A 17,118-nucleotide genomic window follows, 5' to 3' on the forward strand; every position below is an offset into this window, starting at 1 on the left:
TTGTTTGTCAAAGATAGAATCATACAATCCTAGAAACATAGGGTTAGTGAAGGGACCTCGAGAGGTCATCAAGTCCAGCCCACTGTGCTGAGGCAGGACCAAGTAAACCTAGTCCTTATACTGCAATGGATTTTGTAGTTTAATGAGTTACAGTACGTCTGCCATAGCCCGCACAGTGGAAATCTACGTTCTGCAGGTTGTGTCCAACACCCAGAGAGCTGCTGGGTACAATAATTTTTTTATTCTTTGGAAATAACCAGGAAAGACTAAACTCGAAAAGGTTATCAGCAGCTGAACTCTGTTGTCATAGCACAGCAGTTTGAGAGAAGTTAAATGAGCTCTAATATGGGAAACCCTGCTGTGACGGGAAAACTTTTTTCTTTTTCTTTTTAAGAAATTAAAGGAATAATGCCTCTAAAGAGGAACAACTACTGTGAACACTAGATCCAGGTGTCATAACCTTCACTTAGTATTATCTTAGCACAGGGGTTCTCAAACTGGGGGGTCGGGACCCCTGAGGGGGTCGCGAGGTTATTACATGGGGAGTCACGAACGGTCAGCCTCCATCCCAAACCCCGCTTTGCCTCCAATATTTATAATAGTGTTAAATATGTTCTTAATTTATAAGGGGGGTTGCACTCAGTGGCTTGCTATGTGAAAGGGATCACCAGTACAAAAGTTTGAGAACCCCTGTCTTAGCACTTCTACAGCATCCCACTATATCACATCACATCAGGAGGGGAATACACAGACAATGGTCAAACCCTGAAGAAATCAAGATGCTGTTATGTAATTGTTACACAACCAGTCTCAGTAATGCGGACCAGGAATAAATTAAGTCTATTACATATAGTGTTTTCTGAGACATCAGTAGCTCTTTAAGTAAAGAGTCATTGACCAATCAGTAGTGAGATTAAACACAGATGGTACACAGGAAGTTTGATTACTCAAATTAATTGGAACCGAAGGATATTTGCTTCTGTGATTTGTCTGCATAACTGAGCATCATGTAACAGTTGCTTTAGGGAACTGTTACAATAACTAAGAGTTCTTGACAATCAAGGTTGAAGCATAGTATGTTCCAAAGCACACCACCATTTTTAAGAGAGTCTCTTGAATACCTTAAATCAAGTATAAAGCTCACTAAAGTAACGATTTAAGAAATGGCACTGACTGATCAAAGATCAGTCTAAGACGACAGAAACACAGAACACACCCACTGTTTTATGCATTGCTGCATGGACAGAATGACACACAAATTTAGAAATTAGCAAAAATGGTTTACTCTAAAAATCCAGGTTTGTGTTTGTGCTCTACATGAGGTCCAAACTGGATTTGTGCTTGAAAGCCTCCAAACTCGCAAGCCTTCTCGAAGGAGACCGGATGGGAGCCATTCAGAATGTCATCTCGAGCCTATAAAGGTAAGTAGAGACATTTCAAGCACATCAGAAGCCGTTAAAGTGTCTTTGAAATTCCTTAACAACCAGAACACAAGCCAAGAATCAAGCAGCAAGCTTTCCTGTCAGAAAGTATCTGTTATTCCATTGTGGATATGTTTATAACTAACAAAATAAACAAAGGGCCAGGTCCTTCTCTGGTGTAAATCTCCACAGTCCCACTGAGGCCAAGAGAGCTGCCCCAGTTTTCAAAACTGAACCTCTTGCCCAAATATTTCATGTGATTTATATATAATATACCCTGCTGTAACAGAAAGGAAAGTTATCTACCTAATTAACATGGAAAATACTAATTGCAAATGTATGAACAGTGATGGATGACGGCCACCTGCATTTTCCTTTATTGTCATGTGTGTAAATTTAGTGGTTGCAAAAGGTACTGGAACACTAAGACTGTTTCACAGACCCCTTAGATATAGTCTGTCTACACGGACCATAAGTTGAAAGCCACTGGTCCAAGGTAACATCAACGGGTGCAGTCACCATCTACCTCATTAGGGAAGGTCCTGATGATGGAGAAAGAGCAAAGACATTCTTCGGTGCAGTGTAAGTCTCTGATTTCCTTGGAGTGTGAGGGGTCCGAGCCACTTGTATTGAACTGGTCAGAAGAGGGAGACTTCATGTTGCTACAACTGGTGGCGGCAGCTCCGATTGCACTGGAACTGACAGACCCAGATGGTACTGATGGAATGGGTGTCACTGGAACAGCGTCTGGTATCAAAGAAGCCCTTCCTTTATGGGTGTTAGAGTCCTGGCCCTGGGACTTTGCATGTCCCAAGTCCTTAGAGGTTGACAGAGTAGGTCTGCTCAACCTCTAAGGATTGACGATTTCAGAGATGACTTAGGAGGAGACCTATTCTTATGTTTGTGTGAGTGTTCTCTGCCTTCCCGATGAGACCCCAATAAGGAGTCTGTGAGTACAGACTCCACTGTAGCAGAGTAGGATCTTGTGGTGGGAAGTGTACTCTGTGTAGATTTAGGCTGATGTACAACAGGTGCCCCCTGTCCTGGGTCCGACTGCAGCCTCATGGCCTTCTCTATGAGGTGTTTTCTAAGCCAAAGTTCCTGTGCTTCACAGGTACAGCTAGGGAAAGAGCAGCAGATATTACAACTAGCCATGATATGTACCTTACCAAAACAGTACAAGCACTGCATATGGTTGTCGCTGACCAAGAAGGAATGGGGCAAGACACATAAATCTTGAAGCCTAGAGTTCCTGGTGTAATCTGAAAACTCTAATAGAGTATTTGGGTTGGGGAGGCATCCAGCAGGTAGAGATTCTATCTAACTATAAAAACTTTACTAAAAGCTAACAACTATTAAAACTACTAACTGTGGAAATAACTATATATAAAAAGCACGAAGGCAATGTTTAATATTTAAAGACCGAAGAACCCAAAGGAGAGCTCTGAACACTGGAGGCTCCAACCCAGGCCATAAGGTGGTAAGAAGGAACTGGAGAGCAGTTGGCCTGCCCTGCACTTTCTCTCCTTGGTTGGGAGCACAAGAAGAGCAAAAGCACATGCACAGGCCAAAATTCTCCAACTCCAGGGGCACGGACAGCATGTGTATCCCCAAAGTGGAATACAGACAGGGACCAACCCTTGAAGAACTCTTCTATCTCTCAGCCTGAACAGTCATCTGGATGGCAAACTTTCAGTAATCATGGACCTGGACCAGGTTCAGGAGGACTGACCTATTAGTTAATCTCCATACCACATAATTAATTCCTAGGAAGTGATGTTGTGATTGTGTTCATACTACTGATGCATTACAACATGTTTTGTTAGAACCAGTTTGTCTATTTTAGACACGATTTTTATAAGTTACCTGTAAAACAAGTAGACATTAAAAGCAGGGGTGCTTTAAGAATTTAGCTAACTATTCCCTCTGCAAAGTTTATCCATCTGGCTCAGATATTTTTTGCCTTTTTCTGGTAGCCCCAATGCCCCTGTGAAAGCCAAAAAGACTTCAGCTTTAAGACATGGCAATTACGAGAACTTTAATGATTATGAAAATTAAGGGCAAAAAACTGAAACCCGCTTTTATAATGAGGACAGGTGCTCTGGCTTCTTTCCCAAATAATACGTAACTGCATCTCCCATCTCAGTATGGTCAGTTGAGTCATTATAAACAAGGCCATAGAAAATGGGAAGCGTGGTTCTATCGTGAAAATGCACACCAAGACACAAAGTAACTTCAAATGCCATTTTTGCAATGGCCAACAGATCCAATTTGCTCGTTTTAACAATAAATCGTTTTTCCAGCTGCCAACACCTCAACTAGTCTGGACAAGTCAAGCAGCGTTTTTCAGGATTATCCATCATTAATATTTTTCCTGAGGCAGTCTGCCCTCAGTTAACAGACAAACCCATAGTCTTCAAATGCTGCAACTCCCCTGTTCACACAATTGTGTGTGGGGTTGCAAAAGGTAAGCGAGAACAAAATTTGGCCCTGCAAACCAGACATCAAGACCTGCTCCCAACTCCAGAAACGAAGCTCATGAAAGAGATACAGAATTTCCCCAAGGTCCAATTCAAATACAGGGCTGGGATGGTAAAGAAATAAGACCATGTGGTAGCTAAACACACAAGCAATTACAGTATTAGCTATAACAATACCACACAGAATTCCTCAATAGGATGGAAGAGGTTTCTCTGCTATACGTACTCTACCTGAACATAAAGCAAGTTCAGCTGAACAGGATCTCTTGAATCTACATTCTGGTCCGAATAAAAGAATTTTCGCCTCAGCAGCAGTGTTTCATTTTCATCAACTCCTTGTTCTCTGAATGTTCGACTGTGATCTAGCCAGTTTACTGGAACAGAAACACAAACACCTTATAATATCACAAATTTATATTTTACCTTGCAAAAATTACCCTAAACCCGGGGTTCTCAACCTTTTTCTTTCTGAGGTCCCCCCAACATGCTATCAAAACTCCATGGCCCACCTGTGCCACAAAAAACATGTTGTTTTCTGCATATGAAGGCCAGGGCCAGCGTTAAGGGGTAGTAAGTAGGGCAATTGCCCAGAGCCCCATGCCACAGGGGGCTCCTCAAAGCTAAGTTGCTCAGGCTTCTGCTTCAGCCCCAGGTGGCGGGGCTCAGGGTCAAACAGCCTCTTGGGTTACAGTACTCACAATCATCATCTGTATGAAGCTTCGCCTTCAACTTCTCCATTTTTCTTTCATCTCGTAACAACGTTCTGTCTTTCTTAAGTGTACCTGTGCCCTCCTCCTTTTTCTCCTCAACGCTCTCCTGGATTACGGAGTACTCTTCATAATTGGTTATACCTACAAGTGTGAACACAGGATAAGCATGCAACTCCAGCAGCCAAAACGTGAAAATGTAACATATACTAGGACAGCAGGAAAGGGTTTATTCTAAATATTGTTTAAAATGTAGTATATTTGAAGTTAAAATCTAAGCACATTCCAGACCAAGTGCTAAAATGTATTATTATATGAATTTATTGAGTATGGCACCTAGTCAATCTTTCCAATAAAATTTGGCACCAAAAGCACAACATCCGTCTATCAGGCTCCGAAAATTATCCTTCAAAAAAATATACACTCTGTACGTGGAGTTGATTCAGTATTTACCTTTTATCAGTCTCAAGAAAGTTGCTTTCTTAAAAATTTTAAATCTCCTGAGAAAGGTAACCAGGTCAAGCTCTAGTGGATTTTGAGCAGAATAAAGTTCCAGAACTGAGGCCATGTGATGGAGAATTCCGGGTCATGGACTCCTGCAATTTCTTCCTTAAGTATGGGTAGACAAAATGTGGCAGAGCACTGGGAAAGAAAACCTCTGAAACATCGGGATTCTAGGCAACTTTAGCGCTTTACAGATGTTAATCCTCACTATAAATTTCACATGAAACTGTATCGAGTGCCTGTGTAGAGCACTTAGTACATGTTTAAGTTGCTCTCATTTCTTTGTCTTGCTTGTGTTTTCCAGTATTTGTTAAGCACTGACAATGTGAGTTGTGCTATTCAGGACAGAAAGAGTCTAAGATGACTAAGGAGCCATACTGTACACCAGCTGCTCTGAGTGGCTTCCATGGTCAACTCCCGACAGAACACAATATCACAGTGAAGTCTAGAAGTGACAACAATATGGGTCCCCGTGGCTAGGCATGTTTGTGAAATGAGCAGGTGAAAATGCAAGAAGGCATTTCTGGTCACCAAGCCTTTTCTTTACATCACCTGGAGAAATGACCTACTTTTTCACTGATTACTAAATTGTAGCAGTTTTTCAATGTGCAATTCATATTTAAATGTAGTACCCAATTCAAACCAGCATTAAGACACTGGCATAAACCAGTCCTATATATCTTTAGTGATCACATTAATATAAATAGAAGCCTTTGCCACTCAATAAGATAGAAGAGTAAATTCTATCCCTGCTTAAACATTAGTTAGGCATGAAGCTAGTTTTACTTCACCACCTCACAGAAGGAAACTTTATGTGGAAGAAATAAATACTGAAATATTTAAAACATTAGGTGTCAAATAACGTAAGCGCCTCTAACTGGGGAGTGCTATCTGGTAGCAAAACATTTAACGTGTAAATCCCCACTGATTCACAAAGGAAGGCAGATGCAACCGCTTTATGGGATGGGAAAAAAGCCATTTTGAGTATTTTAATGCAGCGTAACTGATGCTGACCACTACCTATTTTCAAACAGGCATAACAAGGCTGATGTTGATAAATTGCTGTATATAACATGCATAGAATCCTGAAACCCAAGGTAAAAACCATAGGGGGGGGGGGGGGGGAATCATATTCTCTTACAGATTCAGACCAAGAAATCTCACCTATCCTGCTGCAAATGGTAACCAGCAATTCACCAACAGTTTTAGAATCATCCACCATAACGGTTTTCACTGATCCATCCAGCATTCGTATTTTCTGAGGTCTCTGTTTCTTTTTGTACTCCAAAATATCCTAGGGAATAAACCACACAAAGAATTACACAGCTTCAGAACCATTCCAAGCCAGTAAACCACTGATGTAGCTGAAATCTGGAGCAGATTGAAGTTTTTATTTGACAAATACAACATTATTTTTTTAAGAACTATTTAGACAAACTTTAAAAGCTTGTTTCCTGCATCAGGGGCTAGTTCTAGTATTGACAGTCAACGTTGCTTTAGTTTAAAAACTGTGTTAGTGACTCTACTAAACCCTACTATTCAGCCCTTCAATAACCTGCTGCAGAGTCTTCATGCCAGAGCAGCATGAAGGGGATCTAAAAGCCCGGGCTGCTCTCAGAGGATTTCCCCAGTACAGGTACTGTGAAAGACCAGCCATAATGGTGCTGAGGACCCCTCACAAGCCCTGGCATACAGGGCATGCTGAGGTGGAGCTAGAGTCAGGAAGGGTGTTTCAGGGGCAGGGCTGCAGCACTGCAGAAGTTCTGGCCAGCTGTTACTTAGGCCCCAAGGGTTGTCCAAGTGACACCGGTGGTCTCTATGGCTCCTAGAGCAGCCCACAATTGGGTAGGCATAAAGGTGGCTTAAAGGTGCTAGTTCTGTACTGCACCTCTCAAAGGCTCAGCACACAATCTCACCCAAGAGTTCAAACCCTATTAAAAATATCAGTTCACTTCTGCTTCCACTCACACGCAAGAAAGAAAGGATAATCCCTTCCTTGTAATGAAAAGGCTAAACCACCTCCTGGTACCATACCAATGTATACGTTTGGATGCAAAATGACCAATATTTGTGTCTTACTCAGAAAATTAGTGAGTATTTTTCATTCTTTTAGCTGGGTATTCTGTTCTACGGTGGTTGCCAACTCTGACACTTGTAGGATAACAAATGGTTTGTCCTTGCATCCAAATGTTTTTCAAGGACTTAAGTTCTTTGTACTATATGACTGTCTCAAAATCTGTTGGTGAAAAAAAGATGAAAGAATTTTGCTGTACCCCACTTCGCAGCATATAATAATCCAGTGTCCTTCCAGCTTCCAACCAAATACCTTTCCGAGGATCTTCATCTGACAAGAACAGTCCATAGTCAGAGGCTGAGGAACAAAACAGAAAAGGCACGATTACTGTGGTAAAACAAACGAAGAACAACAATATGGTGACCAGAATTCAAGTTCAAGCTTCTGTCAATTTACGTTCCACTCTTAATGAGTGTTTGGCAGAAGTATAGTTATTCCAGTTAAAGAAAATGTAGCTTAGACAGCAGTGGGCAGGATTTTAAAGATAAGCTTTACTCTACAGTGAAGTGGATGGTTCATCGAGCAAACCTCATCCTTCATGTGCAACACATAGTTATAATTAACTATACTTGAATAAGACACTTTTATAATAATCAAAAATGCAGAAGAGTTCAGATTTAAGGCTAATAGACTTTTCACTCAATCACTTCATACTACTAACCAACAGTTCAGCTTTAAAACATGCAGAATTTACTTGATGGAAGTGTTTCACTGAATAAACTAAAAATAACAGGAGTACTTGTGGCACCTTAGAGACTAACAAATTTATTAGAGCATAAGCTTTCGTGGGCTACAACCCACTTCTTCGGATGCATATAGAGTGAACCATATATTGAGGAGATATATATACACACACATACAGAGAGCATGAACAGGTGGGAGTTGTCTTACCAACTCTGAGAGGCCAATTAAGTAAGAGAAAAAAAACTTTTGAAGTGATAATCGAGATGGTTCAGTACAGACAGTTTGATAAGAAGCAAGTGTGAAAATACTTACAAGGGGAGATAGATTCAATGTTTGTAATGGCTCAGCCATTCCCAATCCCTATTTAGCCCTGAGTTGATTGTGTCTAGTTTGCATATCAATTCCAGCTCAGCAGTCTCTCGTTGGAGTCTGGCACCCTAACATCAGGCTTGTCTGGTTATGTGGACTCTCTCCTCAGACCCTACGCTACCAGCACTCCTAGCTATCTTCGAGATACTACTGACTTCCTGAGGAAACTAGAATCCATCGGTGATCTTCCAGAAAACACCATCCTGGCCACTATGGACGTAGAAGCCCTCTACACCAATATTCCACACACAGATGGACTACAAGCTATCAGGAACAGTATCCCCGATAATGTCACAGCTAACCTAGTGGCTGAACTCTGTGACTTTGTCCTCACCCACAACTATTTCACATTTGGGGACAATATATACCTTCAAGTCAGCGGCACTGCTATGGGTACCCGCATGGCCCCGCAGTATGCCAACATTTTTATGGCTGACTTAGAACAACGCTTCCTTAGCTCTCGTCCCCTAACGCCCCTACTCTACTTGCGCTACATTGATGACATCTTCATCATCTGGACCCATGGAAAAGAAGCCCTTGAGGAATTCCACCATGATTTCAATAATTTCCATCCCACCATCAACCTCAGCCTAGATCAATCCACACAAGCGGTCCATTTCCTGGACACTACTGTGCTAATAAGCGATGGTCACATAAATACCACCCTGTACCGGAAACCTACTGACCGCTACACTTACCTACATGCCTCCAGCTTCCATCCAGGACACACCACACGATCCATTGTCTACAGCCAAGCTCTAAGATATAACCGCATTTGCTCCAATCCCTCAGATAGAGACAAGCACCTACAAGATCTCTATCAAGCATTCTTAAAACTACAATACCCACCTGCTGAAGTGAAAAAACAGATTGACAGAGCCAGACGAGTACCCAGAAGTCACCTCCTACAAGACAGGGCCAACAAAGAAAATAACAGAACACCACTAGCTGTCACCTTCAGCCCCCAACTAAAACCTCTCCAGCGCATCATCAGAGATCTACAACCTATCCTGAAAGATGATCCTTTACTCTCACAGATCTTGGGAGACAGACCTGTCCTCGCTTACAGACAACCCCCCAACCTAAAGCAAATACTCACCAGCAACCACACATCACTGAACAAAAACACTGACCCAGGAACCTATCCTTGTAACAAAGCCCGATGCCAACTCTGTCCACATATCTATTCAAGTGACACCATCATAGGGCCTAATCACATCAGCTATACCATCAGTGGCTCGTTCACCTGCACATCTACCAATGTGATATATGCCATCATGTGCCAGCAATGCCCCTCTGCCATGTACATTGGCCAAACCGGACAGTCTCTACGCAAAAGAATTAATGGACACAAATCTGACATCAGGAATCATAATACTCAAAAACCAGTGGGAGAACACTTTAACCTGTCTGGCCATTCTTTGACAGACCTGCGGGTGGCTATCTTAAAACAGAAAAACTTCAAAAACAGACTCCAACGAGAGACTGCTGAGCTGGAATTGATATGCAAACTAGACACAATCAACTCAGGGCTAAATAGGGATTGGGAATGGCTGAGCCATTACAAACATTGAATCTATCTCCCCTTGTAAGTATTTTCACACTTGCTTCTTATCAAACTGTCTGTACTGAACCATCTCGATTATCACTTCAAAAGTTTTTTTTCTCTTACTTAATTGGCCTCTCAGAGTTGGTAAGACAACTCCCACCTGTTCATGCTCTCTGTATGTGTGTGTATATATATCTCCTCAATATATGGTTCACTCTATATGCATCCGAAGAAGTGGGTTGTAGCCCACGAAAGCTTATGCTCTAATAAATTTGTTAGTCTCTAAGGTGCCACAAGTACTCCTGTTATTTTTGCGGATACAGACTAACACGGCTGCTACTCTGAAACCTGAATAAACTAAGAATCCATGAAAACATCTAATTCAATTGATACTACTTTCCTGGCAATTACAACTATGTGAAGTTATTCCTCTCTTTTGTATCCATCATAACAGTGTCTGTGAGTACGCTGCACATACTTTGGACTAAACACGTCACGATCTCTTTATTGACACATGTTAAAAGCAAGATTGTAGCATCAGGTCCGTACTGACTACCAGCCATTAGAAGTGCAACAAAATAAAGACCAGTTTCTGCCAATAAAGCCTAAAGAGGTTTATCTTTTTGTTGAATAAAATGGTTAAACACCTAAAGATAGTGAATTTTTATACAAACTGCTTTGAGCCAGCTTTCAAAGAAAAAATCTGCTTGCTTTTTTAATAGATGCTGTGTAACCTAACTGTCTCAAACATACAATTGATGAAGAAATAAGCGTCTCAGAGGAATTTAGCCTAAAAATATGGAGTTTTAATGAAGAAACCTTTCCCAAAGCCCCTGACTGTAAAAACACACCAGAAAGTTCCTTACATACATTAATTTAGGAAGCTAATCACTGGACAGCAAACCCATACACACAGCGATGATTAGGAAACATAAGATCAGCATACAGTCAATTACATCAAATCATTCCACAAATTGTGCATCTAATATAGCTCCAAATGTTCATTCCTCTCAGTTCAATCATGGACAAGCAATGACCTTTGCACAGTACATATTATTCTTACAGAAAAATTAGCATATTGTGTTTATTGCATTCTGGTGCTGGTGTGACAGTGACAAGCCAACCAGTCTGTGTCACTTGGTGTAATTATGTAGTATCCCAAACTAACCTGTCATGACAGTCTACACTACAATGCTCACCACTTGTACAAAATTCTGATAAATCTTGTACAAAGTATGTCTTGCGAAGTATCATTGGAAAAGTCATAATCTGCTGAATATTACTGCCCTGTTTAAAATGTGTGCATCAATACTGTATATGGAGTTATGAGATTTGCCATATGTTTGTTACTGAAACATGCTGTGAGTCTGGGGAACACCCAGACTAGCTCTTTAGAAATAACAAAGGACTGGCATATCATCCCCAGAAACACCTCAAGCTGCAGGTATACAGAAGGTGCGAGCAAGAATTTGCAATTCATATGAAGGACTGAGTGCAGAGCATATAGGTAATGGGTAGAGCTCTAAGCAGATACAAAATTTGTATCTGCATCAAATCTGCAGTCCACAAAAATGATCCGCGGATACCTGCAGGGCTTTAGATATAAAATTTGTATCCTCATCTAATCTGCGATTCGCAAAAATGAGCCGTGGATATCCACAGATTTGCAGGGCTCTAGCAATGGGGCATCCAGACCCCATGAAACAGCAAGGACTTTATCAGTAAAAAAAAAAAAAAAAGCGTCAGGATATAAAAAGGGCCTGGCCAACTCTCTCCTCCTGCGTCTCTACTGAAACAAGATTGCTTGAAGGATTTGGAACTGGGAAAAATTAGTCCCAGACTGGGAAGGGACCCCAGCCTGTGTACTAAAAACTGTGAACTGCCTGCAACATTGAGAGGGGTGAGAAAAGCTGTTTGTTTCAAATTTAGTCTTGGTAAAGTTTAGGAAACAGCTTGCAGTTTTTATCTTTTATTTCTTTTTGTAACCAATTCTGATCTTCTATGTCTACATCACTTATAATCATTTAAAATCTCTGTAGTTAATAAACTTATTTTAATGTTTTATCTAATCCAGTGTGCTTTTGGCGGAAGGGCTTGGGGAATCTACTCAGGTAACAAAAGCTGGTGGCATGATCATTTTCTTTGTTAAAATGATGGACTTTATGCACTTGTATTGCTCAGTAAGTTACTGAGAAGTACAAGATGGTACATTTCTGGGGTGCAAGGCTGGAACTAGGTATATGCAAGTGTCACCCAATATGTAATTCAAGAGTGGCTAGGCATAGCACGCTGGTATTTGTCTAGCAGTGACTTGCACGCTAGAGGCTGATGTGAGTGGGCAGAGTTGAAGCTCACACAGCAAAGGAGTGCATAGCATACACCACACTGAGAATTAATGGGGCATAGCTGTCCTATAATCCAGATTGTACCCTCAGGAATGTCAAACTTGCCAATTAGCTTCATCAGCAAAAGAGGTATGATACAGTGGCTCAGTAATTATATTTCTACTTAGCAGTGTCATTCACACACTTATTGCAATGCAGTTGTATGTTTTAAAAAACCTTCTACACAAGAGAAAATCTGTAGTTAGATGAGTTCCCTTCCTCTTGCACCTGACCTTAAAAAGATATGCAACCCTAAATTTCTATTGATTTCAACAGAAGTTGAGTACATTCAGCACCGTGCAAGACACGACTAATAAAATGCCTTTTCTTATATCCATATACTAAGGCCCTGTAATGCTAAAACACTCCTCTACAAGGGAGAAAAAATTTCTGTACCGAAAACACACCACTATTCTTGTGATAATTAGACTACCTAGAGAAACAACAGTATTTTGGAGTGGTAGCCGTGTTAGTCTGTATCAGCAAAAAGAACGAGGAGTACTTGTGGCACCTTAGAGACTAACAAATTTATTTGGGCATAAGCTTTCGTGGGCAACAACTGCTTCAAAATTTATAACAGAAATAATAGCTCTAAAGTAGGGGAGATATATGTAATCAACAGGTTCATTATTTTTTATTATTTGTATTATTGTCATACTTAGAGGCCTTAGTGACAGGCCAGGACCCCATTCCTGGTTGTAAGGGCTTACATTCTAGAGCAGGGGTCGGCAACATTTAGCATGTGGCTCGCCAGGGAAAGTACCCTAGCGGGCCGGGCCAGTTTATTTACCTGCTGACGCGGCAGGTTCGGCCAATCGCGGCCCCCACTCGCCGCGGTTTGCCGTCCCAGGCCAATGGGGGCGGCGGGAAGCCGCGGCCAGCACATCCCTCGCCGGCGCCGCTTCCCACCGCCCCCATTGGCCCGGGACGGCGAACCGCGGCGAGTGGGGGCCGCGATCGGCCGAGCCTGTCGCGTCAGCAGGTAAATAAACTGCCCCGGCCCTCTAGGGTACTTACCCTGGCGAGCCGCGTGCCAAACGTTTCCAACCCCTGTTCTAGAGGGACAATATAAACAGCACAAAGCTAGAGGGTTGTGATAAACCTGAATTGGTTCAGCAAAAACATTGTGTAGCCTGATATGTGTGAATTTATGTACTACGCAGTAGCTTGAAAGGGTTCTACCTCTGAATCAGGCACAGTAGAAAAGTTGTCAACAGAATGAGGACCTTGAAGAGCAAATGAGAAACTATCCATTACATATTCTCTGACTAATAATGTTATAAACTTTACTAGCAAAACAAACAAGATCACAAACTCTGTAATATAGCGAAGGAGATAGCGCCAATACAAAATGGCCAGCACTTGTATTCTCACATTATCCATAGTGAGGAATCCCGGAACTGGTGAGGCAATCAACATATGGTCATCAGGCCAGCACATTCCAACATTTCCTACTGTCCTCAGACTGGGTCTTAGCTTTTATAGTGGGTTATGCTAGCGCGCACCACGTCTCATACATATTAACGATGGTTTCAACCTTCTTTCCTTATACGTACCTTCACACCTCTATACTTAGGGTCCCTACCTTCAATAGGTCAATTAGTCACTTATGTTATATTCGTTAGCATTTACATCAATTTGTTGCCATGGTACACCTACGGTTAATTCATGTATGTTTTGGTCAAATTCAGCATCCTTTTAAACTTTCCCTAAAATTACAAAAGTATACTTCTGAGGCATCTTACTTCACCTGTTGCCAACACGTACCCCCTCTTGTTTATTTTAATACTTACCTTGTGACTCAAAGTCAAACTATCGGTTAATTACAACTTACCTAATAACCACCTACATCATTACTGCCATTTTATATCAAATTATCTAGGGCTTGGTTATGCTAAGATAAATGTCATACAGGCCTCAGGCCTGTAGGTCCTTGTGTTACAGCTACAATACCTGTGCATTACTTCTAAATAGCTCTTACAACATGACTGGCTAGAGTCCTTTCCATGTCCATACCACACTTCTCAACTGAGTTTGTAACCAGGTAGCAGCATGGTTTCACTCAACACAGTTTGTATCTCCACGTGGCACATTTAACCTAGGTTAGTAACTATGGGAGCCAACATTGTTTTGCCCGTTGTAGGCCTAGGCTGGCACATAGTTGTCTTTTTGTAACCATTTCAGCACTTTTCTTTGCTGTGCACAAGGCCCTCTAACCAAGTTTGTGTAGTCTGTTTGGCCCAGTATCCTCCTTAGCGCTGAGTGCATTGTGTCCCATTTCCTGCTAAAGTCATTGACTGTGCATGCTCCAGGCAGTCCCCACTCGCTGCAGTACTGGGGAGCAGCTGCCCATATTTCCCCAGACTGCCCTGTTACCAACACAGCTTGACAACGTGGTAGATGTGGCTGTGCAAACAGGGAAAGATGCTCTGTGGACACAACCTGCATGTGAGAGAGCTGGTCGGGAAGTGAAAGTTTTGATGATTAAAATTTTCATCAAAAACCTTAACAACTGAGTCTTCTGGCTTTTGGCAGCCAAAAAAAGTTCCTTTTATGAAAATCTGAAAGTTTCACAAAAAAGAGTTGTTTGTTCAAACCCATTTTTCATTAAAAAAGTAAATGAGACACTTGACCCACTCTAGTTGTAATCAGTTACAGATTTACGCTTGTGGTTTTAGTGCATATTAGACCTTGAAAGAATGGGATTTTTAAAACAATTGCTATTCAACCAAGAACATTAAGTGCAGAGAGAATGGAACACCTTTCAAGTAGAACAAATTGCTGAAGTGCATTTTTTTTTTCTTTAAACAAACTTGGGGGGGGGGGGGGGGAAGAGGGAGAGATATAGATTTACAGACTAACCTTGCCCAGTTTGAGCCTCAGGCACTCGCTCACGAATAACTCTACATGCATCATACACTGCAGTGGATGGTTCAAATTGCATCGTCTTCACCACATTGCACTGGCGGACGCAGATCTTCAAGGACAGGGCCACCATGGTGCCAGATCACTTGTGGGAGCCCGCTAAAAATACCTGAAAGAGTAGTAATAGAATGAGCCCTCTGCATTTTGTAATTAATGTTTTCAGACTTCCATCGTTCAATTAATTTAAAAGGAATATTGAAATGAAGTGCATACAAATTAAACACATTCAAATATCAATTCTGTAGAAACTCTCACTAACATATCACAGCTAGGAGATATTCAAAAGAGATATTTTTATTGGCATGCTTTAAAGTCACTTTAAGACAAGTATGTACATCATTTTACAGATCTAACATATTGTCTGAGGCATGTCAAATACTGCACCAGCTGACAATACCTCTTCCTTGGGCATCCATCCAACAGTGCATCCTCTAGTACAGACTGAATAGTGGTTTCATGATTTTAACTGAATTACTTCGATATAACGCTGTCCTCGGGAGCCAAAAAATCTTACCGCGTTATAGGTGAAACCGCATTATATCGAACTTGCTTTGATCCACCGGAGTGCGCAGCCCCTCCCCCCCCCCCGAGCACTGCTTTACCGCATTATATCCGAATTCGTGTTATATCGGGTTGCGTTATATCGGGGTAAGGGTGTACTTCATTAGTTTTGAACTCTTCAATAGTATAAATTCATATTAAAAGCCCTACTTTAAGGAACAATGCATGCTTAAATCAAAACAAATATTAATATGTCCTCTTGTCAAAGCCACATATGGATTCAAAGTAAAGTTCTTAATTATTTTCACACACTCAGATTTTAAGGCCAGAAGAGACCATTGTGATCATCTAGTTTGACTTTTTCTATAACATTGGCCATTTGTCTTCCTGTAATTAATTCCTGCTTCAAGTCCAATAGCTGTGGTTGAACTAAAGCAAGTATCTTCTACAAAACCATCCAATCTTGATTTTAATATTTCCAGCAATGGAGAATCCCACCAGAACCCCTTGTTTAGTTCTTCTAGTGGTTGATTATGCTCACTATTAACATTTTTCATCTTATCTGTATTCTGAATTCCTCTAGTTTCAGCTTCCACGTGTGCTGTTTTCACAGTAGTGTTCCCCTATTGGGTCTGGTTTATAAAAATGAACAGTCAAAACCTTATAGCTCTCTTCCCTGGGCTCAATTAGTAGCAGTTTGTAATAGGCTCCAGCATCTGTATAGTCTCCCCCCCCTCCCCGGGGCTAGACAATCCCTAAACTGAGACTGTCTCTGCAGGTCTCCTCTCCCAGAAGGCTGCCTGGGATCTCTGGAGAACTCTACCCTGTAGTCTTTCAGCCACGGACTAAGTTAGCCACAGGATTTCCTACTGTGGCTGGTCATGTGACTGCCATCTAACACCACAGATCCCTAGTTCTGTCAAGTAATTACGTCCCCCAGCATGCTTGGATTTAGATGAGCCAGACCTCTCAACAGGGCTGTCTGGCCTGGTTCCTACTACTTTAAAGGGTTGACCCACCTTAAGAACAAAGAATGGCCATACTGGGTCATACCAAAGGTCCATCTTGCCCAGTATCCTGTCCTCCAACAATGGCCAATGCCAGGTGCCCCAGAGGGAATGAACAGAACAGGTAATCATCAAGTGATCCATGCCCTGTCGCCCATTCCCAGCTTCTGGCAAACAGAGGCTAGGGACACCATCCCTGCCCAACCTGGCTAATAGCCATTGATGGACCTATTCTCCATGAATTTATCTAGTTCTTTTTTGAACCCTGTTATAGTCTTGGACTTCACAACCTCCTCTTGCAAAGAGCTCCACAGGTTGACTGTGCGTTGTGTGAAGAAATACTTCCTTTTGTTTTAAACCTGCTGCCTATTAGTTCTTGTGTTACGAGAAGGAGTAAATAACACTTCCTTATTTACTTCATACCAGTCATTATTTTATAGACCTCAATCATACATATACATTTGTTTAAGTACAATATAGGTCTGAATCGTATGGAACTGAGAACTTACTCAT

General features: G+C 41.6%; 1 protein-coding gene across 1 annotated transcript in view; it reads right to left on the reverse strand.

The window, feature by feature from the left end:
* The window catches only part of TLN2 (talin 2), a 178,162-nt gene extending 162,992 nt beyond the window's left edge, over window positions 1-15,170 (reverse strand). Inside the window, exons 1-6 of the mRNA XM_065411565.1 lie at window positions 15,035-15,170; window positions 7,386-7,483; window positions 6,277-6,406; window positions 4,600-4,752; window positions 4,133-4,275; window positions 1,286-1,413 (exon numbers count right to left, since the gene is read on the reverse strand). Of these exons, the coding sequence (XP_065267637.1) occupies window positions 1,286-1,413; window positions 4,133-4,275; window positions 4,600-4,752; window positions 6,277-6,406; window positions 7,386-7,483; window positions 15,035-15,170 (788 nt within the window). The remainder of the gene's footprint in view (window positions 1-1,285; window positions 1,414-4,132; window positions 4,276-4,599; window positions 4,753-6,276; window positions 6,407-7,385; window positions 7,484-15,034) is intronic.
* Window positions 15,171-17,118: the final 1,948 nt, after the last annotated feature.

Source organism: Emys orbicularis, chromosome 10 (assembly GCF_028017835.1).
Source record: "Emys orbicularis isolate rEmyOrb1 chromosome 10, rEmyOrb1.hap1, whole genome shotgun sequence".
In the NCBI taxonomy this organism is placed as follows: Eukaryota; Metazoa; Chordata; order Testudines; family Emydidae; genus Emys; species Emys orbicularis.